Source organism: Nothobranchius furzeri, chromosome 13 (assembly GCF_043380555.1).
Source record: "Nothobranchius furzeri strain GRZ-AD chromosome 13, NfurGRZ-RIMD1, whole genome shotgun sequence".
Classification (NCBI taxonomy): domain Eukaryota; kingdom Metazoa; phylum Chordata; class Actinopteri; order Cyprinodontiformes; family Nothobranchiidae; genus Nothobranchius; species Nothobranchius furzeri.
The window spans coordinates 29,321,593-29,347,380 of record NC_091753.1 but is presented as its reverse complement, the minus strand read 5'-3'; the positions used below and the strand labels follow the sequence as shown (position 1 = coordinate 29,347,380).

At 42.7% G+C, this 25,788-nt stretch overlaps 2 protein-coding genes and 1 pseudogene across 2 annotated transcripts in view; 1 reads left to right on the top strand and 2 right to left on the bottom strand.

Annotated features, from left to right (window-relative positions):
* kcnab1a (potassium voltage-gated channel subfamily A regulatory beta subunit 1a) overlaps positions 1 to 3,589 on the bottom strand; it is a 183,842-nt gene extending 180,253 nt beyond the window's left edge. Inside the window, exon 1 of the mRNA XM_054742793.2 lies at positions 3,097 to 3,589. Coding sequence (XP_054598768.1) covers positions 3,097 to 3,359 — 263 coding nt within the window. The 5' untranslated portion in view covers positions 3,360 to 3,589. The remainder of the gene's footprint in view (positions 1 to 3,096) is intronic.
* A 7,196-nt stretch (positions 3,590 to 10,785) lies between these two features.
* Positions 10,786 to 12,282, bottom strand: LOC139062416 (uncharacterized; annotated as a pseudogene).
* Positions 12,283 to 23,463: 11,181 nt separating this feature from the next.
* On the top strand, positions 23,464 to 25,583 carry LOC129163759 (uncharacterized). The gene has a single exon (XM_054742237.2). The coding sequence runs from the start codon at positions 23,647 to 23,649 to the stop codon at positions 25,303 to 25,305; it is 1,659 nt and encodes a 552-aa protein (XP_054598212.2). The 5' UTR covers positions 23,464 to 23,646; the 3' UTR covers positions 25,306 to 25,583.
* The last annotated feature ends 205 nt before the right edge of the window (positions 25,584 to 25,788 follow it).

Below are 25,788 nucleotides of genomic sequence, written 5' to 3'. Positions count from 1 at the left end.
CTGTGGTCCATCATCAAATGTGAGATTTACAAGGAGGGAAAACAGTACACCTCTCTGAACAGTGTCTGGGAGGCTGTGGTTGCTGCTGCACGCAATGTTGATGGTGAACAGATCAAAACACTGACAGAATCCATGGATGGCTGGCTTTTGAGTGTCCTTGCAAAGAAAGGTGGCTATATTGGTCGCTGATTTGTTTTTGTATTGTTTTTCAATGTCAGAAATGTATATTTGGGAATGTGGAGATGTTACATTGGTTTCACTGGTAAAAATAAATAATTGAAATGGGTATGTATCTGTTTTTAAGTTGCCTAATAATTATGCACAGTAATAGTCACCTGCACACACAGATATCCCCCTAAAATAGCTAAAACTAAAAACAAACTAAAAACTACTTCCAAAAACATCCAGCTTTGATATTAATGAGTTGTTTGCGTTCATTGAGAGCATGGTTGTTGTTCAATAATAAAATTATTCCTCAAAAATACAACTTGCCTAATAATTCTGCACTCCCTGTAGCTAAGGTTCAAATACAGGATTCATTTCTTGTTTTTCAGAACGAGACAAAATCTCTAAGGGCTTGTTTGGAAAAGATTTTTTTTTACTTTATTAGTGAGTTTCAAGTTTGTTTGTTTGTTTGTTTTTTTCAAATGTGCTGTTAAATAGATTCTTCTGTCACATATGCTGTTTAATTTGACTTCATTTGGAAACTTGATAATATTTCAAATCCTGTAATGGTGAGATGAATCTGCTACTAAATCAAAATTACAAAAAATGTGTATTTTAGGCTTTCAAATTTTTACAGCAATTATTAATTGTAAATTATGCTTTAAAACTTTTGGTCAGCCAAAAACAGTTAGCAAGGAGTTATTTTACAGTGGGGACACTCATGAATATTTAGAGAGAAAAGGTTGTTTACAGAGCAGACACACAATTCAAGCATTTCAGTCAATATTTTCTGCCCTAATTTTATGCAGAATCATAGGAGAGCCTGTGATTTGCAGAAATTGCTATGATTTAAATGAAAGAGGATATCCACTGGATATTATCCAGCCACCACGTGATGCAGCTTTCATGTCAGGGACTCCAATCGGGAGGGCTGGCAGGTGTGAGTGAGGGGAATGTAGAAAGTTTCATTTCATATCTATGTTTTTGTTCCAGGTTAAAACCAAAAAAACTACTCAATATTTTCTTATTAATGATCAGACACAAATGTCAGTTTCTGACATGCGTGTCAGATTGCGGTAACCATGTGATTTTATCCTGTTTTTATTTGGAGAATAAATCTCATCACTCGATAAACGTGCCTACTAAACACACTCCTGCTACACTTAAGAAGCTCTCATCATCAGTGCAGCCACTGAATCCCAGCAGGAAGACTATCAAATGTCACGTTTCAAAAAACCAACAATCCATTTTTTGTGTTTTAACAAAATAATAATAATAATAATAATAATAATAATAATAATACAGTGACAGGACGCTCACACTGTCACATGTATCCCGACTGATCATGCGCCCTGGCTACTTGGCCACAGGGATGCACCTTTGGCTGACTCGCCAGCTCGCATGATTCTCACCCGGGGGTCTGGGGATCAAATCCCAATTGGGCCTTTGTTTCTCCACCTTGCCACATACAGTAATTTGAATATGTGGCAGAAGATAAAAGCTGTGTTAACCCACAGGAGTCGACAGATGGAAACATTTTATCTGAGATGTATATTGTTAGATGTGGCAAGGTTTAAAATGTTTAGCAGCCATTTGGGTAGCAGGCCCAAGTGGGAGAGAATGTCCCTTTACCATCTCTGCCAGTGCATTCATCTTTATACAAGACTCTGCAATGCTGTGACTTTTAATAGGGTTAGGGATTTTTAATGTGTCTGCTGATTCTATTAGTGAATTATTCCTAAGTAACAACTAAAGTTAGAGGACTTGATAAACGCTGATCTTTGGGTTATGGTTTATTTTCCACTGTGAGCACCTGGTAGAAATCATGGAAATCAGTTTAACGTTTCTGTCTAGACAACGGATGTGTGTTCAATGTTTAACCCTTTGATGCATAATGGTCACTACAGTGGACAGGTACTCAAAATTGAATATTTTCATTAGGTTTTTTTTTTTTTTTTTGCTATTAAGCACAGCTGTTGATGACTTAACTGCATTTGAGCCCCTCCATTTGGACTTCAGTAAGTCAAGCCAACATATTTCATGTTCAGAATACACGCTGTCCACTGAGGTGGACATGTAATAAATTATTTGTAAAATATTAAATGATACAAAAAATATTTGTTGCAATTTGTTTCATTCACACCTAAAGACGAATGGAAAAAAATTTGTTCAAAAATGATGGTTGAAGATTTCATAATTCATGCATCAAAGGTTTAATGCTAGTAATCAAATTGTAGAGGATATTACAATACAGTTTAAAAAATATAATATTTTTTACCTTCCTATTGTTATTTTACTGGAAGACAAACTCATCAACAACATTTTTTAGAACATTCTGTTTAACTTTTGGAATCAATATTTGATATTTATATTTTTGAGGGAGTAAACAAAGCTGCAATCAGAAAGAGTTCTTGGTAATTAGATGTACAGAGGGAGAAGAAGAGGCAAAAGTCACAGGAAACCCAAAATATTAGAACAGCTGCCTCAGCCTTAACATGTTTTGTCTCCATGGTGGTGAAAGATGTCAACACAACCAAATCCAGGAAGACAGATGCAGGCTGTCAACATTACGACCTGATCAGGTGACAGGAGCGTAAGTCAGAGGACTCTAGAGACCAGCGGGACTTCTGAGCCGCCCAAATGAAACCACTGGACTAAAGGGGGAAGCTCTTGTCATCAGATAGCTCGGTTGGCCCAGCCTAAATATTCCTGAGTAATCTTTCAGGATACTTGAACACATATTATGTATTTATTCTCTGTTGAACACACACTCTCACTGACCACGGTGTTAATGGTGTGTAGAGAGGGGGAAACACTTGACACGTCTGCATGTGTGCAGGAGGATTTTACAAAACAAAACAAAAGATTTTGTGCACTTATCGGTTTAGAATCCATAAAACCTCTGTCACACACAAACACACACTCACTGACCTGTAGGGCATGCCGGTTTTATGTGCAACTGTTTCCTCTTTGCCCAGTCCAAACATCCTCAGGTACCAGCTGGTCTCCAGCTCTCGGATCAGCACTGCTTTGTGCCGCTGCTGTGCTACCTTTTTCCCAGGGAAAGAATTCCGTTTAGCATCTTGGGAGTTGCTGCGGTGGGCTTTGGACCCACTGAGAGAGGCCACTGAATGTTTTCGGTGAATGCTTGGCGGCTGATGTCCACCTCCGCTGGTCCGGGATGCTGCTAGCATGGTCCAAGAGGTTGCCCCTTACCCTCAAGGGCAAGGTTCAGGTGCACAACTATGGATTTCCAAAGATGTTAAAGTTTCCTCACCTCAGGATACTCGTTTACCCCTGACTCTGTTGTTAATAATTAGCACTCCCTTCTTTTCCCTCTACAGTCTTCTCTCCCATTTCATGTCTGTTTGATCAGAATCATTTAGTTTCTTTCTGCCTGGTTTTCTTCTTGTCCATGCACGGTGCTCTCTGCTCTCTTATAGTCTCATCCAGCCTGAAACTAGATCCTGGTTTCCTTGTCTCGTCACAGCCTGTCCTGGCCTAAAAGGAGGCAACCAAACATGCAAGGGTGTCAACAATGCATGCACTCTAACACACACACACACACACACACACACACACTGCATACATGATACTTGTTCAAAATACATCCAAGTGCTTAAATAACTCCCTGAAATAGATGTAAAAATATAATGAAATTAAACACACAGACAGCATGAGCAAACACTCACAATGGACTTGGAGAAAAGTAAAGGTCAAAGGTGAAGCAGAAGAAATGATTATAAGAGGAGCACACATTATTTATTAGCATAGGATTTAGCTGCATGTTTCTCTTGAGTCCCTTCAGATTCTCAAAGGGGAATTTTAATAACTGTAAGTGATGTTATCAGTTCTTTATTTACATTAAGGTCCCTACTTTCATTTATACCATTGCCAAAGAAGAAGAGAGTTCCAGAGTCTGGAGGCAACAGCAGCAAATGATCTGTCACCTTTGGTCTTTAGCTTGGTGCTGCACAACCAGTAGGCTTTGATCACTGGACCTCAGGGACCTGCTGGGGGTGTAGGGAAGATCACCAATGTAAGATGGTGCTTGTCCATGTAAGGCCCTATAGACCAGAACCAGGATCTTGAAATGAACCCTGAAGTTGACTGGCAGCCAGTGAAGCTGGAGGAGTAGCGGGGAAATGTGGGTGTGTTTGGAGGACTTGGTCAGAAGCCGAGCAAAGGCATTCTGAACCACCTGTAGACGGTTCAGGGAGGTTCTGCTCAGACACGTGAAAAGAGAGTTACAGTAGTCTAAGCGTGATGAGATGAAGGTGTGGATAACTGTCTCAAGTTCAGAGCGAGACAGAATGGGACTCATTTTAGCAATGTTCCTGAGATGGAAGAAGGAAGAGCGAACAAGAGAACTGACATGAGAATCCAGGGTGAGAGCTGGGTCAAAGGTCACGCCAAGATTCCTGACAGAAGGTTTGGTGTGAGAAGCAAGCTGACCAAGAGAGTCTCTTACTTTGGGAACCAGCTTGTCTGGGGCACAGATGAGGAGCTCAGTCTTATCTTCATTCAGCTGTAGAAAGCTCCCAGCCATCCAGGTTTCGATAAGAGTCTAAGCAGGTGTGTAACAGCTGCATCTTAGACATCTCATGGGGCTTAAAGGAGATGTACAGTTGGATGTCATCTGCATAAAGATGGTATGATATTCCTTTGAAGGAGCTCAGGATGTGCTGAAGAGGAAGCAGATAGAGGAGGAAGAGCAGAGGCCCCAGCACAGAACCTTGTGGGACACCATGGGTAAGAGAGGTGGTGGAGGACCTAAACTTGGAAACGGCCACAGAAAAGAAGTGCTCAGAGAGATAAGAGGAGAACCACTCCAGAGCAGATCCTGATAGGCCTACCCAGTCTCTCAGCCTCTCCAGTAGCAGGTGATGGTCAACAGTGTCAAAGGCTGCAGTCAGGTCCAACAGGACCAGAACAGAACAGTCCCCTGCATCACTGTGAGTCAGAAGGTCATTAGAGACCCTAAGAAGAGCTGTTTCAGTAGAATGAGCTCTACGAAAACCTGACTGGATGCTATCATAGATGTTCTGTTCATCAAGAGCAGCTCGTTTAAAAACTCACTTTTACTCTCTGGCCTTTAATTCAGCCTAAATTATTCTCTTTTTCCTTTTCTTTTGTATCTGAATCACTCGACTTTAATGGATTTAGTTTTTATTATGTTTAATTGTTTGTATTATTATGTGGTTTTGTTCAGCACTTTGGTCGGCTCTCATGCCCTGTTTAAATGTGCTATACAAATAAACTTGGTATGGTAACCCTGCGCACAACGTCACTCATCCATTAAACCGCTCATTGTGTTTGAGCAGCGTGGACTGAGGAACCTCCTGATATCTAACCAGAGATCGGAGTCCTGTGAGGTTGCGTAAATGGATTGTTGACGGAGAGTCTTTTTGAATTATTCAACTCTGTCATGAGAGTCTAAATGCTTTAGGACAGAGAGGATCAGAGGGATCTGGGGTTTCTTCCAGCTGCTTAGATGTTTTTCTGCTCTAACAAACCATATTTACAGTGATGGGATAGAAAGGTTTCTGCAGAACTTAAGAATGTGCTGAACAAGTTATTTAAACATTGACCAGGGTTCGAATTACACACAGGTTTCTGGGAGAGCTCCCCACCTCCGTTAGCGGGGGGGTTCCATCTGTCCAACATCCATGGAGGGGACAGTGTCTGATCTCGGTAATGGGGGGTTTGTCTGTCTAATATCTGTTAGAGCGGGACAAGGGCGTGCATGGGGCTCCATGGCATCAAACAAGTTAGTGTGTATTTTGAGGGAGTCCAGTGCCATTTTAGGGTAGCCGGGCTCCCCTTAGCTCCCCAGTAATTTAAACCCTGTTATTATTATTATAAGTGTGAGGGTAGCATGAAAACAAGTGATTTATGCAGCAGACTACATGGATTGCACATCACAGATGTGTGTTGTACTGAGTGATTGGCTTCATTTGGTACTCTGGTGTCAATAACCTGATCTTTAGTCTTTCAGTGACCAAAAAATCTAAAGTGTATGTAAGTATTATAGCATAAAGGTACACTACACACTATGCATGAGGTGATAGGTGTGTTTGCACCAGCTTGTGTTGCATTGTGATTAAACAGGATAACTTCTAATAATATTACTGTTTGTCATGCTGGGTGTGAGCTGGACAGGAGTACCTGCAGCTGAAAGGCTGGATTTGTTATGACCTGTTCATCCTCGCCTTCCTCACTAGCTGCTGTTTCTATCAATTATGTCCTTTTCTGGATAGATGACCTTTTTTTCCATCACATTTTTTATGCAAATCCCCCTTTTTTTATTACGGTATTTTTTAAATATGTTTACATTTTTAAAAAATTTAATTTTTGTTCTTCTGAAGTGCCTCATGATATTTATCTTGAGAGGCATAAAAGATTCTTCTTCTTCTACCTTTCAGTGTTTGGGAGTAGTCTCCTACATGGTGACAAACCCAGATAAAAGGACCTGTTTTGGACCCATACAGACCTGTAGGCAGCAAATCAGCTGGATCAGTGTCGTTGCCTCAGAAGATTTGTAACACAAAGTGTGTCTGATCTGACTTCTGTGTGACGTCTTCATCACTCCGGAGGAAATTCTACCGTTAACAAAATCCGTCTTTATCCTCAACCTCCATCAAGACGCAAGCTGATACAGAGCCCTATGCAAATGTGCATCACACACACACACACAAAGCCTTTTTTTTGCATCTTTTGGGTTCCAATTAGCAGGATTGTGTTGATGAAACTATTTACTTGGCTGAATATTGTAAAAATCCCCCCCCCCCCCCCCCATCACACCATTTTCAAACAATAACTCATTGACACACACAAATAAAATCCCCTGCATCTTTTATTTAATGTCCAGAGAGGATATTGTTCTGCTACATGTTTTCAGAGCTTAATGAATATTTTTTTCTAAAGTGACTGTGTTCTCTTTCCCATTAAATGCTTTTCTGTTATATTTGAATTTGTTTATGATAATACACACCCTCAGGGATAGCTTGTCTCTTTTTTGCAGAAGAATTAAATGAACAGCATTTTAATCAAGTCGTAGCAAAACAGAAATATACCACAGAAAACAGAGTTTTCCTCAAATTAACACCACATCATCGCCTACAGGGAGAAGATCTGGATACTGAGAGGGGTTATAATTAGAGAGGCTATGAAGGCATGGTGAGAAGGTGATAAAGGATGGATGTGAGCTTGAACCTCAGAGACTCGTAATGAAAACACAGACAAGTCTGCACAACTACTCATGCACCAAAATGGAACTCATGCGCTTTCAGCCATTAAATTAGGCAGAGCTAACCTGAGTCTCTGGAGCTCCCATCGGTCTCCTTTTCACATACACAACTCTCACGTGATGAGGCTTCAGTGCAGTTGCAGAAAACAACTTCATATGTGAAAGAAAACAGAGCAAAGGAAGCTACAGAGGTCACAAAAGGGACCTTCACCTTGGGTGGTAACTGGCTCCTCACATTGATCCACTTAGAATAATCAGACCACGTGAGTCCTGCACGTTGGGCCCTTGTGGGTTGCTGTGGCTCAAACCATTAGTAAATTAAACATACAGATTTTCAAAAGGTCTATTTAGACAATAAACATAGGCACTGCCATAGATTGTAAGGTTTTTCTGTGGGTTATTTTTACATTACAGTCTACTTTTCCAGATTTTGCTCTGCTTCTCCATGACAGCTGATTTTAGTTTGTCAGCTTACAAATTTGTTTTTGCTTTGCCAATAATTTTAATGTGGAGACCATTTTCAAAGTACACAGGGGTTTGCCTACATCAATTTTTAACAAGTCCCTGTATGAGTCAAACCATCTGAGTCCCTCTGAAAATCCATGTGGTGCCCGTTAAAATTTATGTGGGCAAACCATGGAAACCGCGGACAAACCTTGTTGGCACCTATACAGTTTCCCAATAGTTATCCAAGGGCCTTGAAGATTAAATGTGGCTGAGTCTTTCAGCATGGCAAACACACCGCTCGAGTAACGAAGGACTGGCCTCATAAGAAGCATTTCAAGGTTCTGGAGTGGCCTAGCCAGTCTCCAGATCTCAACCCCATAGAAAATCTTTAGAGGGAGTTGAAAGTCCGTGTTGCCCCAGCTACTGCCCCAGAACATCACTGCTCTAGAGGAGATCTGCCAGGAGGAATAGGCCAAAACACCAGCAACAGCGTGTGAAAACCTTGTGAAGACTTACAAAATTAAGATGGACTTTCGACATTGACCAAATACTTATTTTTCACCATAATTTACAAATAATTTCTTTAAAACTCCTTTTATAGCTATGATGAAAATTACAGCCCTCTCTTATCGTTTTAAGTAGGAGACTTTGCACAATTGGAGGATGACTAAAAACTTTTTTGCCGCACTGTATTGAGTAAGAACATGTGCTTTAGCAGAAGTCAGCAGCTCCAAAATAAAATAGAAAGTAAATCTTACTTGTATTTTTACATAATGTTCCAACCACTACAATGTTTTCTGTTTCAGGTCCTGTTTCATGAAGTATCTGTTTAAAATGCTGCCATGACAATAGCCATTATAAGTCAATATTGTAACAACCCTGACCATATGGACTTTTCTATGAGTCTGAAAAGCTTTTATTAAAAGATAAGAGGTGAGTATTATGTCTCTGCTCAAACTGTGACGATAATCACAACCTGGATGACTGATAATAGAGTTAAAAGTATCATAAGTAAGAATTTTATAGTAAACAGTCTAATGTCTCCATCATGTTGGAAAGAAAGTTTGAAACAGATTTCCTTCTCAGCTGGCTGGGAGGTTGTCAGTTTATCTCCTTTTAAAAAGATTGAAGAGGGTAGTCTTTATTACAATGTGTTCGTTCTTCCTGGTTCCAGAGCCAATAACAACTGAGCCCGCCTGATTGCCAACTCAACAAAAACCGCACCAGCAATTGTAGTTGAAAAGGAGTAAAAGTCGATGAAAGTAGTGACCGAAGTTATTTCTTGTACCCTAAGAAGCCAGGTCATCTTTTTGTTTTACGCTAATATCGGATAAAGAAGGCTAGTGCTGAGATAATAATGCTAATCGTGAAATCGAGAAAACAAACTGTCAGCTCTAAAAACATATCTCAAGCTACTTTTTTCAATTACCAACAACTGGATATTACAGTGAAATATATTTATCTATCACCTTACGCTTGGTGCTGATCCATAACTGGCAACAGTTGCTCAGAGTGGACACATTCCATCCCTGTCACCAGGAGGATTTACTATTGTCCACACTGGACACACAGGGTCAAAGTTCCCTGAAATGTTGTGTGTTCCTGGAAGAAAGCACACCAACCAGCCTGTAAGCTGAGTTGTTGAAATAGTAGCTGGGAAAAAAATTAGACATAAAAATGCACAAATTTTTTTCCAGTAATACAATATTATCAAAAATGATGTCAGAAATTACACCCATTCACTTTCAAATTGTGCTAGCATGTGGTTTACAAACAGTTTCTTGTCATCTTTTTAAAAGTTTATCTTCCATCATGAGTTATTAATGGCGGCACATTCTTAGGAGGGTTCTGCCTTCTCTGGCTCCCTCTGCTGGATTGAAACACCTGGAACTGACTATTCCTGCATACAAACAAAGTTTTGGTACAGCATCAAGGCAGCAGCCTTACACCAGACTGTCAGAGTAATGGAGAAGTCCATTAGCCTCAGGTTTGTTTCCAGGCCTTTGATACAACAAAGAAACAATCAACCAAACACAAACATTCTTACTGTTAGGACTGTCTTTGGGAGCCTAAGCAAGTTAGAAGCCATTTTTATAGTCAATGATGCTTTGGTGTTTAAGGAGTTCTGATCACACAGAACAACGCTAGCTACTGCTAACGCTCTTGCTGTACAGCAGGAAAACAACTTTGAAGAATGTCAGAGCACAAATTTTACATTCCAGGATGTACTGGGAATATCCAAACTATGAATAACTGCCAGATAGGTTCTTAGCTTGCCTATTGAGTTGTCCACATACTGTACATGACTGTACAGTTTCTAGGTTCAGGGTGCAACATGGAGCCATAGGGGTAAACTGGCCAATCAGCACTCAGCTCATTTAATAGTCCTTGCAAGGTGAACAGCGTAAAGCAGTCTTTCCATTGTAGGGCTATATTATAGGGAGCCTAAGTCTCCTCCCTTTCCAGTCGGCTCAAGGGTCCCCGGAAGAACTGAAAAATGAATGCAAGTCAACGGGGCCAAAAGAGCTACTTTCTAATCCGCTTTGCCTCACGTCCTGAATTGCACATATGTTGTACTTAAATTTAAAGTTAGATTATGGAACAATTTATATATATATATATATATATTTTTTTTTTTTTAATAATACCTCCACGGAGCATTCAGAGGTGTGCAGAATGAAAGTACAGTTTCTTCTTATACATCTACCAGCCACTAGGGGGGCACCATTGCGCTAAAAGTCTGCTCAGCAAGGCAAATTTGGGACTGTGTAAAATGGCAGACTTGACAAGTCAAGTAGCTGATTCTGAGCCCAGATGATGTTCTAAGAGTAAATACTGTTGTAAAATTAACTTATTATTAGAAATTAATCCTTCTCCTGTACGATTTGTCTCTGAACATGATGCTGGAATGTAACAGCAGTGAACTAACATCCCAGTAAACGGAAAATTAGTCCTGTTGTTGCAATACCACGGTCTGTGTGTGTGGGCTTCCGGTACACTTCAATGTTGAGGTTGCCATTTTCTTCAAGGTGCACAGCGCAGTCCAGGAAAGGCAAGCAGTTGTCCTTTATGTTTTCCCTGGTGAACTTGATGTTTTTGTCCACGGCATTGATGTGCGTAGTGAAGGATTCCACATCTTGTGTTTTGATTTTGACCCAGGTGTCATCCACATATCTGTACCAGTGGCTGGGTGCTCTCCCTTTAAAAGAGCCAAGAGCCTTTCTTTCCACTTCCTCCACTTAAAGGTTGGCTACAATAGGTGACACGGGGGAGCCCATGGCGCAGCCATGTTTTTGTCTGTAGAAACCTTCATTGTATTTGAAATATGTAGTGGTGAGGCAGAGGTCTAACAGTGTGCAAATCTGATCGGGTGTGAAGTTGGTCCTGTCCTCCAAGGTGCTGTTTTCTTGTAGTCATTTTCTGACAGTCTCCACTGCCTCCGTAGTGGGTATGCAAGTGAAGAGGGAGACTATGTCAAAGAACACCATGGTTTCATCTGGATCCAGGGTAAGTTTCTGGACCTTGTCAGTGAAGTCGGTGGAGTTCTTGATGTGGTGTGGGGTGTTCCCCACCAGAGGTGCAAGGATAGTAGCAAGGTGTTTCGCGATGTTGTAGGTGACTGAATTTATGCTACTGACAATGGGTCTGAGAGGGATACCTTCCTTGTGGATCTTGGGAAGTCCGTAGATGCAGGGTATGGCATCTCCTGGATAAAGGCGGTGATATGTCAGGTGGTTGATGGTTTTGTCCCTTTCAAGGCCTTGAAGGCAAGCTATAACTTTCTTTTTGTAGCTGCTTGTGGGGTCTCGCTTTAAGGCTTCGTAGGTGTTGTTGTCACTGAGGAGAGTAGCGATCTTTGCGTGTTAATCCGTTGTGTTTAGGACCACGGTGCACCTTCCCTTATCAGCTGGCAATGTAGTGATGGTGTGGTCTTTGCTCAGTGATGCAACTGCCTTCTTTTCTTGTAACGTGAGGTTGGGCGGAGGGACTTTGGCACTGGAGAGGGTGGCTGAGACTTTCATCCTGATCTGTTCTGCTTCTGTCTGAGATAATTTGTTGATCCGTATGGCAGTTTCAGTGGCTGTGATGAGGTCCACTATGGGCAACTGTTGCGGAGCAATGGCAAAATTGAGTCCTTTGGCTAATACGTTCGTTTCAGGTTCAGTGAGGTTCCGGTCTGAAAAGTTCTTCACCCATTTTCTTCGACTGTCTTCCGGTGTAAGTTCTTCTCAGCAACTCCAGACCCAAGTGAGGAATTGGAGAGAGGAACAGCGGCATGATGGTGACAACATGGAGGAGAACCTTCATGGCTATGATGAGGAAGGAGACCACCCTGACGAAGGACCAAGCCAGGTGATGTTCCAGCCACCAGCAACCTAGAGGGAGGCAAAGCTGCTTCCGCTAACCTCTGATGATGACATTGAGCACTTTCTAACAACTTTTGAAAGGATGGCTCAGGTCTGCCACTGGCCTCGAGAGGAGTGGGCTGTCCGACTGGTTCCTCTACTTACTGGGAAAGCACGGAGTGCATACGTTCTGATGGACATTGCTGATTCTCACAGATACGACAAGGTTAAAGATGCCATTCTCACCAAATATAAAATAACCGCCGACACCTACAGGAGGAGGTTTCGATCCCTGGACATTCATCAGGGTGAGACACCAAAAGAACTATATGTTCGACTCAAGGACTTGTTTTACAAGTGGGTCAAACCAGAGCAGTCCACAGTGAAGGATATTTCAGAACTGATGATCATGGAGCAGTTTTTGAGGATGGTGAATCCTGACTTGGAAGTGTGGATCTGGGAACGAGCCCCAGAGTCTGCATAAAAAGCTGCAAGTTTGGCTGAGGTCTTTCTATCAGCGAGGATGGATGCCAGAAGAACCAACTTTGGGCGTGACAACTTCTCTGCAGGAAGAAGTAAGTCTGATGGGGGTGAAAGGGGTGGTGGTGCAGCTCAGGCTAGGAATTATTCAAGTAACAGATAATTTCCTGTAGCTAAACCAAATACGGCTAAATGTGTATTTTCATCGTCAAAGCAAGATGTGAGGTGTTTTCAATGTAATAGGATAGGTCATACACAGTATACATATCCTGCCACTATACAGAGTAAACCCTCCCTTTTGTGTTCAGTCCCAAGACCAACTTCTTAATCCCTTGTTCATGAACCTGCCCGAACAGTACCTGTGCTAGTAAATGGTCAGCGTGAAGTAGCTTTATTAGACACAGGAAGCTTTAAGTCTGTGGTCCTTTCCAGTTTGGTGCCAAGAGAGTTGTGGGGTGATGCTAAAACAAAAATAAGTTGCATTCACGGTGATGAGATGGAGTATCCGGTAGCAGAGATTTATTTGACTATAGGAGGTCAAACATTTTTATTACCTGTGGCATTAGCTCCAAGGCTGCCTTATGCTGTCATTTTGGGTCTAGATGTTCCCACTCTGCCTGACTTAGTGTCCAGTGTAGATTCTGATGATCTGACTTTTGCAGATGGTCAGGAAGCTGCAGGGTTACAAAAAGTAGTCCCCATGGCTAATCCGGAACCTCCTGCTCCCCTTTGTAGTCTGGTTACTACTAGAGCACAGAAAGCACAAAACCCACTTCAGGACTTGCCATTCTGATGTTGAACTGGAAGCGGGTTCAGTAAAGCCAGCAAAATCTAGAGCTCAAAGGCAGTGTTGGGAACGTTACTTTAAAAAAGTAATTAGTTATAGTTACTGATTACTTTGTCAAAAAAGTAAGATCATAAAAGTAACTAATTACCAACAAAAATAACTACTTAGTTACTTTTTTCATTAAAGAATGCAAGAATTACTACAATAGTAAAATATAAATGACTAATGACTGGAACACAATAAAATGTATGTCCAAATGTTTTTATAAACCTGAATAATTTAAATAAATAAGCACTTAACAGGAGGAACTACTAATAGGAACATTACACTTATCTATACTATTAAAAGGTCACTGTGTGATATTTAACAAGACCCCAATCAGCTAAAATTTAAAATTGCAAATAGAAACACCTGTAAAGGTTCCCGAGCCTTTAAATGGTCTCTCGGTCTAGTTAAATTACAGAAATAGATGTAATTTTGCACAGTATTCAAATTTTTCCAGCTTCACATAATTGTGTGTTTTTAGCAGCATTTCTGTTGCTGCTAATCTAGTAATGGTTAAATAAATAAATAAATATCCTTTAAAATGACACTAGAATAGGCACAAGCCTGATGGAGGACTTACATTTACTAACTTGGGTCAGACCCAACCACAGAAGAGCTGAAGCTGGATGGTAAACACACACAGGTAGTTCTAATAACACCTGAGCTCCATGACGTCTGAGACTGATGCATCAGTGTTACAGCGGGACTAAAGACATGATCAGAAACAGGTTACAGCTGGATGATCTAGGAAGGTAGAAGATCAGGACGTCTGAGCGGTGAACAGGTGAGCAGACTATCGGGACGTCCCTCTGTCACGCCAAGAAGAGCACGGCTGCAGACCCGCAGATTCGCTGCTGCAGATTCCCACCTGCAGCAGCGAATCTGCGGGTCTGCAGCCGTAGACTATTCATCATGTCTTCCTCGTTCTTCACGGCCGTGATGCACTTGGATGAAAACATCGACCTCTTTAGCTCCTGATCAGCTGATGACAGCTTCAACACACCGCGCTGCTTAATGCACACATTTTCTTATCATTAACAGAAACGACGTTTTGATAAAAGAAGACGTAATTAATTAGTTTGCTCGTTACTGAAAGAAATATTTTTTATTAAAGTGGTTATTTTAAATGGAGTTATTCCCGTCATTGCTTTGTTGTGTCTACAGCATGCAGCGACTGAGACCGTGAGGGTCTCCGCCCACCCGATCAATCATCATCGTGTTTGTAAGTACGTTACCGACACCTCTCTCTCCCTGGCTGTAGCTGAAGTGTGGCGGTCAGAAAGCCTCACACTGTTGCTCAACGTTCGACAAGCACATAGTAACGCACAACCTTCCGTCCCCAGTAACGGTAACGGCGTTGCAACGGCGGGAAAAGTAATTAATTAGATTATTCCGTTACCTATAAAAGAACGCCGTTAGAAACACCGTTATACTTAAACGGCGTTACTCCCAACACTGCTCAAAGGAGAAAGGAAAAGTTTTTAGCGTCACCCAAACCATATGTGGAAGAACAGAGTAAGCCCTGCTCTTCACTTGACTTTGACATTCCTTCTGATATATCTGCATATCAGAGGTCAGACCCAACATTAAAACCATGGTTTGATAAAGTAACAGAGGGGGAGGGACAGAAACATGGCAAAGTAGACATTTTGGAAGAGGCAACCTATGCTGTGAGAAAAGGTGTCCTTTATCAGATTAAAGGTAAAACAGAAGCCATTGCTTTACCACAGCAGCTGAGGCAAAAAGTGATGGAAATTGGTCATTCTGCCCCTTGGGCTGGGCATCTTGGATTTCAGAAATCCCTCCACAGAATAGCAAGTCGGTTTGTGTGGCCAGGCATGTACACTCAGGTTCAACAGTTCTGTTCTTCATGCCACACGTCAGTTGACATTTAACAGAGGTGTTACCTGAGCCCATCTACAGCCTTTACCAATAATAGAAACACCTTTTCACAGAATAGGAATGGATGTGGTAGGTCCATTAGAGAAGAGTTCCTCTGGCAACTGTTCCATTCTAGTGATTTGTGATTATGCTACAAGATACCCTGAAGCTTTTCCGTTAAGATCTGTGAAGGCTAAACAAGTAGCTAATTGCTTACTGCAACTGTTTTCACGTGTAGGCATTCCTAATGAAGTCCTTACAGCCTGTGGGACTAACTTTCTGTCAAAACTGTTAAAGCAGATTTATCAGCTGTTAGGTATAAAGGGTATAAAAACCACCCCATACCACCCCCATTCAGATGGACTGGTTGAACGTTTTAACCAAACGCTGAAAAATATGCTACGCAAATTTGTTTCAGGGGCTGGTGCAGAATGGGACAAATGGCTGCTCTATATGCTCTTTGCATATCGTGAAGTTCCCCAAGCCTCAACTGGATTCTCCCCATTCGAACTGTTTTATGGACGACAGGTGAGGGGGCCTCTAGATCTTCTAAAGGAGCAATGGGAAAGCCCAAACCCATCTGGAGAGAATGTAGTCTCTTATGTGATAAAAATGAGGGAGAAACTTGAACAAATGGCTGTGCTGGTGCAACAAAACATGAAAATGGCTCAAACTAAGCAGAAGGCCTGGTATGACAAAAATGCCAGAGAGAGGAGTTTTCATCCTGGACAGCAAGTGTTGTTACTGCTTCCCACCACTGACAATAAGCTTCTTGCTAAATGGCAGGGGCCATATAAGATCACAAGATGTTTACAAATAATGTGTGTGTGGAGAGTAAGATGGCGCTTGCGCGGGTGCACGCTGCGAGCTGCTCATCCTCTTTATGCACTGGTACCTTGCTTTTTACTGGTTTTTATTGGCGTTTTATTGGCTTTCATGCATTTTTCTTGTCGCTGATGCCTTTTTTTGAATGGTGTGGATCCTCTGCTGACATACGATCGAGCTGCGCTGCTGAGGCTTCATCCGTCCGTTGACGTAGCGGGCTGCGCGCGCTGGGAACCGGGCTGCGCGAGCTGGGGACCTCACGGATGGTGCTGCTGGCTGGACTGCCCGTTTGCTCTCTCCCCCCAAGCCGTGATGTGTCGGCCCTCTGTCCGCCCCAGCTCGAGAAGGAAGCATCGGAGAGGACGGGGAAAGAGAGGTAGCCGGCGCGTGAGACGTCAGTTGGATCCCTGAACAAGCGGCTGGCCCGATTCGGCACAGCTTCTGACCCGGTGGTTCCGAGATGTCTCCTGGATTACTCGGCGCCCTTCCCAGGGAACTTGGCCGGCTCTGAGGGTGAACCGGCACCGCGCCACGGCCAAACGGCTCGAAGACCTCACCAGACTGGGGCTTGCTGGGAGAATCTGTGCTTGGTTACGGGCACAGAGTTAGAGGGGACTGGGCCCGTGCGCAATCTCGGTGCAGCAGCCCTGCCGCAGACCCGGTTTGGTCTAGTCAATGCCAGGTCTGTGCTGAACAAAACTTTTAATCTTTGTTACTTTTTTATTCAGCATGACCTGGGTTTTCTGTGCATCTGTGAGTCCTGGATCCCATTTGGTGACTCAAGCACCCTGCTGGAGCTGGTACCACCTGGCTGCTCGTGTTTTAATACCCCCAGATCACGGGGCAGAGGTGGAGGGCTGGTTGCTGTTTTTAAATCCAGCTTTCCTTGTAAACAGCTAACACCCACCATCCATGTCATTTTCTTCATTTGAACTGTGCTTATTTGAACTGTGCATCTCCCCCCGCCTGCTCGTTGTGCTGATTTATCGGCCTCCAAAGACTGACTCTAGCTTCCTTAATGATTTCTGTGATCTTGTGGCAGACTGCATCCTAAAATATGATTATGTCCTATTTTTTGGTGATTTTAACATCCATATCTGCTGTCCTGATAATGTGCTTGCTAAAGGTTTTTTGAATTTGCTAGATTCATTCAATTTAACTCAATGGGTATTGTCCCCAACTCATGCCAGGGGTCACACCCTGGACCTGGTTCTCTCTTTTGGTCTCCCCATCATGAACCTGGTGACTTTGCCTCCTGTGTTCTCTGACCACTCTCCGATACTCTGTGATGTTACGTTGCCATGTCCTGTCCCTGTGTGTGAAGCTGCAGCTACTAGGTTCAGAGCCCTGGATGAAGAAACTGTTTCAAAGTTTGTGGACTGTATGTCTGTAAGGTTAGAGACCTTTAACCCTGATCCATCTAACACTGATCACTATTCACAACACTTTGATTTACTTTGTAATCAGGTCCTGGACGTGGTTGCCCCTCTCAAGCTTTGCAAGTCTAGGCCTAGGAGGGAGCCATGGCACTCTGATGTCACACGGGCTTGTAGGCGGGCGTGTAGAGCCTCTGAGAGAAAGTGGAAAAAGGATGGCCTGCAGGTCTCACGTGAGTTGTTCAGAGCATCTCTGGTTGCTTATCAGGATGCTGTGAGGGCTGCCAGAACGGCCTATTTTGCAGACAAACTCCAATAATCCTAAGATTCTCTACAAAACGCTAAACTCAGTTCTGGTGTATCAGGAGCCTAGCTCCATGTCTCCTACAGCTGTTGGAAACTCTGAAGCTTTTCACAGATTCTTTGTTGATAAAGTGTCAGGCATTAGAGCAGCTATTTCTGGTAACTCTGTTGACCCTGTTCCAGTTCCTCCATCACCACCCACCCTGAGCTGCAGGGTACTGTTTCATACTCTGAGCTGAGTAAACTTGTTGCGAGGCAGAAGCCATCTGGCTCTCCACTTGACGTTCTGCCGCCTCGTCTCTGGAAGGCTGCCTTTCCGTGCCTTGGCCCTTCACTTGGTCAGATTATCAATGGGAGCCTCAGCACAGGTGTGGTCCCAGCTGCTTTGAAAGCAGCAGTTATTCGGCCGACCCTGAAGAAACCTGGTGCTGATGTCTCTGTGATTGAAAATTACAGGCCTATCTCTACCCTGCCCTTTACATCTAAACTGCTTGAGAAGGTCGTTTATCAGCAGCTGGTCTCACATTTAGCTGACTCTGATCTGTTTGAGGTTTTCCAATCAGGGTTCAGGTCTGGCCATAGCACAGAGTCTGCTCTACTGAGTGTCCTAAATGACATCTATTTATCACTAGATCAGGGTACATCTGTGGTGCTTCTGTTGTTAGATCTGACAGCAGCCTTCGACACAGTTGACCACACGATTCTACTCGATCGCTTGGAACGATGGGTTGGGATCAAAGGGTCTGCTCTGGATTGGTTTAGATCGTATCTCCACAACAGGACATTCTGTGTTAAACTGGGTGATGTTTTTTCTTCTTGGGAGGGGCTCCGCTAGGGGGTCCCGCAGGGATCGATCCTTGGTCCTCTTGTTTGCCATTTATCTGCTACCTCTGGGGTCAATCTTTCGTAAACATGGCCTATCATTCCATCTCTATGCTGACGATTGCCAGATTTACTCTCCATTGTGTCAGGAGAAAGCTCACTCTATCCAGTCCTTTGTGTCCTGTATTAATGAGGTGAAGTCTTGGCTAATGGCCAACTATCTACATCTGAATGAGGGAAAGACAGAGCTCATTGTTTTTCACCCCCAACAGCAGGAATGTGGATCGTTATGTTGATCTTGGCCCTCTTTCTCCATACTCAAAACCAGTTGTTACCAGTTTGGGGGTGAAACTTGATGCTGGACTTAAATTTGATGCTCACATCAATTCTGTGATCCGGTCCAGTTTCTTTCACCTGAGACGCCTTGCTAAAATCAAGCCTATGCTGTCGAGAGCCCACCTGGAGCGGGTACTGCATGCTTTTGTAATTTCTCGGCTTGACTACTGCAACTCTCTCTATGCAGGGTTGTGTCAGTCATCACTGCGTCGCCTACAGGTTGTGCAGAACAGCGCCACCAGGTTCCTGACTGGGACCAGGAAATGGGACCACATCAGTCCGGTTCTGGCCTCCCTGCACTGGCTTCCGGTTTGCTATCGCTCACACTTCAAAATCCTCGTCTTTGTTTATCATTTCTTCCAGGGTGGTGCTCCCCCCTATCTAGCCACACTCCTGAACAGACACTCCCCATCACACGCTCTGCGCTCCTCTGACCAAGGCCTGCTCGCTGTCCCTCGTTCTAGGTGTCATACTCGCGGGGACCGGGCTTTCTCAGTCCTAGCACCGTCACTCTGGAACCAGTTGCCACCCTCAGTTAGGCTGTCCCCATCTCTGCCAGTCTTTAAGAGTCACCTAAAAACACACCTCCTCCGCTTGGCATTTCCAGAACATGTTTATTTTGGCCCTCTTTTATGTTGAATTTATTTCAGAGTTTTCATTGGTTCACTCAATCCATTGTTTTACACAGTTGTCCTGTACCAGAATGTTTCACCTTTTTTGTCATTTGTATTTTGTAATTTGAATTGCTTTTATTTTTGATTTATTCAATATATTTACCTTCTACTGTAACATGTTCAGCGCTTTGGGCTTCCTGACAGGGTTGCGGAAGGCGCTTTATAAATAAAGCTTTGATTGATTGACAAGATGTATTGGGAAGCTTAATTATGAATTGTTTTTGCCTGAAAGGAAGAAAAAACATCAAACCTTCCATGTGAATCTTCTGAAGCAGTACCACAGTGCACAGCCCCAGTCTGCCATGTCATCTGCTTCACAGCCATCTCAAACAGAGCCATTGGAACAGGAGAAGCCCACAGAGACAGTGTTGCCTCAACTGTTTGTGCGTGTGGTGGAGGATGACGAGGAAGGTGAGCTATTCTTCCCTGCTAGCGCTTTAAAACCAACTTCTCTCTCATCTCCAGCCAGGTCAGCAAGAGGGTTTAAAGCCTCTACTGGATCCAGAGTTGTTTCAGGAAAAGCCTGGCTTCACCAATCTGATTCAACATAAGGTTCACCTCAGAGACGCAGCACCCAGTAAGAAGTTCGATAGGACCCCAGAGCGTCTTGTCCCACAACTCAAGAAGGAAACTGAGTTCATGTTGCAGCTGGGGATTATCGAGCCTTCAGTGAGAGAATGGTGCAGTCCAGTGGTGCTAGTGCCCAAGAAAGATGGCACTTAGAGATTTTGCATTGATTTCAGGTATCTGAATGCCGTCTCCAAATTTGATCCCTATCCAACCACCAGGTGTCTTTTCTGTTGTTCCTCCCAACTGCTGCTGTTTCCTCTCGTTCCGTCAGGTGCTGAGGGGCGGTTCCAGGGTAGAGTGCGACCACCAAACATCAGTGAAGGTGTCGTGGATGGACCCTGCAAGCTTAAGGCAGATCCTCTGTGAGCTCGCATGAGGATGGCGCAGTCATGGTGGTCCCCTCAGCAGCAGTCCTGCAGCAGTGGGAGGGATGAGATGAGTGACCTTGATGCCCCATCTGGTAGCAGCACTTGCACAAGGACCCCAATCTCCTTGGTTTCACGGTCTGTGGCGAGAAAGCACAAAAGAGTTCTGCGAGATCATTGTGGAACGTGACTTGTCTTCAGCAACAACCATCCAATATTCTCTCTAAGCAGCCCAATCTGGACCCCCAGTGGGGCTGAAATTCACCAGAATCTGACCACCACAGTCCATATGATATCATCCTAAGTTAAAATCAAGACCACACACACACGTGAGGTCAGCACACAAACAGGACTGAGATGGACAGAAAATGCCCTGAGATAATCTTTTATGAGTTAAAAAGAACCATGAAATACAAACAAAACCTAGCACTGCGTTCCCCCTGAACGTAATTGTTTGAACAGCAAAAGATAAAATAATAAAAATAAACACAATGTCATATCAAAAGACCTGAGTAACGTCATCCATCAGTGAGCTAGAATTATGGTTCAGTTTTATCAATAAACCACACCAAAGTATACTCATTAACTCATGTTCCATGATATATTAAACTAGCCCACACCAGTAATTTAAATAACCCATCAACGGTTGACAAGACTCAGTTAACAGGAACTTCCAAAGATATGGAAGGTCCGAACACCTTTTTGAAGCGGCAAGTCAAATCATTTTAGTCCATAAATCCCATTTGGGTAAGAATTCTGCTCACGGCAGTAAAACAAAAAAAGTTGGATTACATGCTCCAGTCTAAACCACAACCAACCATCCCAGAGTTAGTCATGACTGCAGCTTTAATAAAAGCAATTAATGTCAAAAACAAAAATAAATGGCAATAGCCCACTAATTATTAAATTTATTTATTATTGTTATTATTAAAGGTGGGAAGATCACTAAAATTTCCTACAAGTACCAATACTCTGATAATTTTTTACTCAAGTACAAGTAAAAGTACTTGCCTACATTTTTACTCAAATAAAAGTAAAAATTATCATAAATAAAATGTACTCAAAGCAAAAATTAGTTACATCTAAGTAGTGCAAAATCACAACGCAGGTTCGCAACACGCGTGTGTGTGCGCGTGTGCACACACACACACACGCACGCACACGCATGCACACACACACACACACACACACACACACACACAAACACAGTTTGATGGAGGGATTTCTATCCAGTCAGTGAGAACAGGACGTGCACATTGATTGGACGAGGTTGTTCTACGACTGTAGGTCTCAATTGTGATTAAAATGATTCTATATTTTGAGAAAAAAAGTATATTTTTTAGCTCCCATCAGTGTCAGGTATCTCAATGTTTTCATGACAAAACTCTAACATGAGACTGTGCTCTAACCTGTCACATAACATAACAAGCTAAATAAAATTCAAACATTTCAAATGGACCGTATGACAGCTGCTAACGTTGGCCCTGCCCTACTTTACCTCTACATTACAGTTCCTTTATTCATGTCCATCCTAGAGCTCCTCTCTGACCTTCATGCTTATTTAGAGCAGCTGATTTTTAAAGTTAGAGTTCATCCTTGGTAGTGGGTTCACTCACTCATTTAACCCTTCACCCCTGAAATCAGTTCATTTCAATCCTAAATAATCCTCCAATCATCCAACTGGAATCCTTAAGGGTCCCGTAACGTCCATCCTGTCAGAATAGGCCTTGGGGGCCCAGGTGTTACTAGAACTAATGGTGTCTCCTCACCAGCGTGAGCCTCCAAACTGTGAAGGTTGGTCTCCAAACATGAACTTTAAATTCATGCATTTATCTCCTCTTGTAACACTTTAACATGTTTTAAAAGGCTTGTATCATAATAAGTTACACCTCCCAGACCAAAGATAGGTACAATATAAGATAAAATATTATCGTAGACACTATTGAGACATTATTATTTATGAAATACACGTTTTTTTGTTCACTATTACTTCAACCAAGAAATAAGATGCATGGATTTGATGAAACCAGCGTCTCATGCAGTCCTATATGTGTAAACACACACACACACACACCACCACCACCACCAACACAACGGTTTAGAAGCGGTGCTCATGCAATATTTTTAATTCATTAAGCTACTATTTATTTTTACTCCGTAACAGATATGATTTGAAATGTAGCGAATTACGATTCATTTTTAAAAAGACACACAAAAGTAAAAGTACATATTTTCAAAACGACTTAAAAAGTATTAATACACAAAAAAAGCTACTCAATTACAGTAACTCGAGTAAACTTAATTTGTTACTTTCTTCCTCTGCTCACTTGTAAACAAGATGCTTAATCTCAAGTGGTTTTATCCTCCTTAAATATAAGTCAAGAAACAAAAAAAATTATGCGCATATTTAATTGATAATAATGCAAATTTAGATTGGTACACAGTTTTTTTGCAAAGTTATTCGCCATCGTAAAACGGATTTACGTGGGGAGAGAAACCTAGTGAAATCAATTAACTAATCAGGGAGAGGAAGGTGAGCTGAGGAGGGGAAAATAACATGAATAAAGAATAAAAACAAAACCTAAAGACAAGAAGAGCAAGATAAATAAATAATGATCTAAGGAGGGAGGAGAATAAAAAAACCGGTGGGGAAAGAAACACACTAAAAGAGACTATTTAAATGAAAAGCTGAACCTATAGAAAAACTACAGAGGGGTGACTAGGGGAGACCAACAGGAGCACAGGACCTGGGGGGGGGGGGGGGGGGGAGGAGGAGGAAGAATCTGGAGGAGCTGCAGACAAGCAGACACATAAAGGAGATGAGTGTGTTCTATATGACATCATCAAAGGCTCATCAGTCAGTAGTAGTATCCACAGCTCACTGTTAACACACGTGTGACACAGCTCTCGTGAGAATCATCGCGTTTTTGACTTTCTCTCTCAAACTCAAGAATATTTAACACAAAGACCCAGAAATGCCTGGAAACAACGTCTCTAGTGAAACAAAACCGTCTTGGTATGAGACGTGCCTTGAAGATCCAGAAGTGGATTACAATCTGAAAATACATTTTGATTCTGACGGAGACGACCAAGAAAGCTCCGAACATGATTTGAACCCACTAGAAAAAACTCCTGGATCTGGAAAAGTCCAGCAGGAATCAGCTGCTTGTGAAAAACATGAAAACATGGAACAACTTTTAAGGCAGGTGAGTGAACTCAAAAACCATCTGAAATGTGCAGAAGAGTCTCTGAGAACCGAGAAGAAAAACAGAATTAAGGCTGAGTCTGACTGTGCTTTTTACAAGAGAGAAATTAATGAACTGGAACAAGGACTGGATTATTACCAGAGCAAAAGAGAGACCCATGAAGAAAACGTGAGAACTTTGAATATTCAACTTAAGGAAAAAGATGATTTATGCGAAGGTCTCCAAAAGCGTTTAAAACAGGAATATCAGATCAGACTCCACCAAAGACTGAAGATTTTTGAGAAAGACACAAGTAACGAGAACTTAAAGAAAGAAATCAGTAAACTGAAAGAGGGACTGGGTTTCCATCAAAGTGAGGCAGAAACCCAGTACAAAAGAATTATGGCTTTAGAAATTCAGCTGCAGATAAAGGAAGGTGTCTGTGCAGATCTCCAAAAGCGTTTAGAGGACGAGCCCGAGCTCAGGCGCCAGCTAGAGGACGAACAGAACAGTTTAGACAAAGATTTAATCAATCAGAACGTAAAGAAGCAAATTGGAGAATTAGATAAAGAAAACACAGATCTTAAAACCAAGATGGAGAATTTTTACTCCATGAAGAAGACATTGGATGAGGTGTCCGCACAGCTGGAGGAGAAATCTTCTCTCTGTGTAAAACTGGAAGAGTGTTTTAACAAAGAAAAGCAGCTGAGAGTCGAGTTAGAGAAAAAACTGCAGAAAAAAGACACCAGTAAGGAGAAATTACTGATAGAAATTAATGAATTAGAGCAGGGACTGGATTATTATCAGGATATCGCAGAAACCAGACTAAACAGAGTGCAGACTTTACAGAATGAGCTGCAGAAAAAGGAAAGTGTCTGTGAAGATCTGCAGGAACGTTTAAACCAGCAGAGCCTGCAGTTAGAGCAAGAATTACAGAACAGTCACAACAAAGACTCAGTTCATCAGAGTTTAGAAAAAGAAATTGGAGATCTGCAGAAGAAGAATGGAGACCTCATGAGCAAGTTGCAGACTATGGAGGACACAGAGACCAGACTCTATAGGGCAATCACAAACCTTCAGCTGGAGAAACTCAGAATTAATGAGCAGCATGAAGAAGAGTTTGAAGCCCTGAGACTGCAGCTCCAAGACCGTCTCTGCTCTGAGCTCCAGGCTGCTTCTGAAGGGAGTTCACCAGAACCACACACACCTGTGGAGAGTCTGGAGACAGATCCTACTCAGGATTGTCAGACGGACACAGACACTTGTCCTCCGACTGAAATCTGTCATGAGTCAGATATGGTTGGATCTGTAAGTCTCCATGATGACGACTCTCCACCTAAAGAGGACCGTCCACAGACAGTCAGACACCAGAAGAGTGTTTCTATGTGGAGACGCTTTAAAAAGTTTATGACTCCGGCGTGTCGACGGAAACACAAAACCACATCATAAACAGATCATGTGACTAGTTGACCCCCCCCCCAGAACACACAGCCAGAGGAAAAAAAAATGGGGCTGCATGTTGGAGACGATGTAGAAAGTTTAGCTTCACAGCGAGGTCACCGGTTCAAATCCTTTCCATGTGAAGTTAGCATTTTCTCCCTCATGTATGCGTGGGTTTTCTCCGGGTGCTCCGGTTCCTCCCACACGTCCCTGGCTGTGTGTGTGTGTGAGTGAGTGAGTGAGTGAGTGAGTGAGTGAGTGAGTGAGTGAGTGAGTGAGTGAGTGAGTGAGTGAGTGAAGGAGGGAGGGAGGGAGGGCTGGGCGATATCACCCAAAGTCAATATAACAGTATAAAGAGGATTTCACCTAGATAACGACACATGGACGATGGGTGAAGATATCGCGTTAGAATTCATACTTGTTTAATTTTTTATTTTAATTCTGGTGCCTGTTAGCAACTGAAACACATCCTCACATGCGTGTGGATATCAT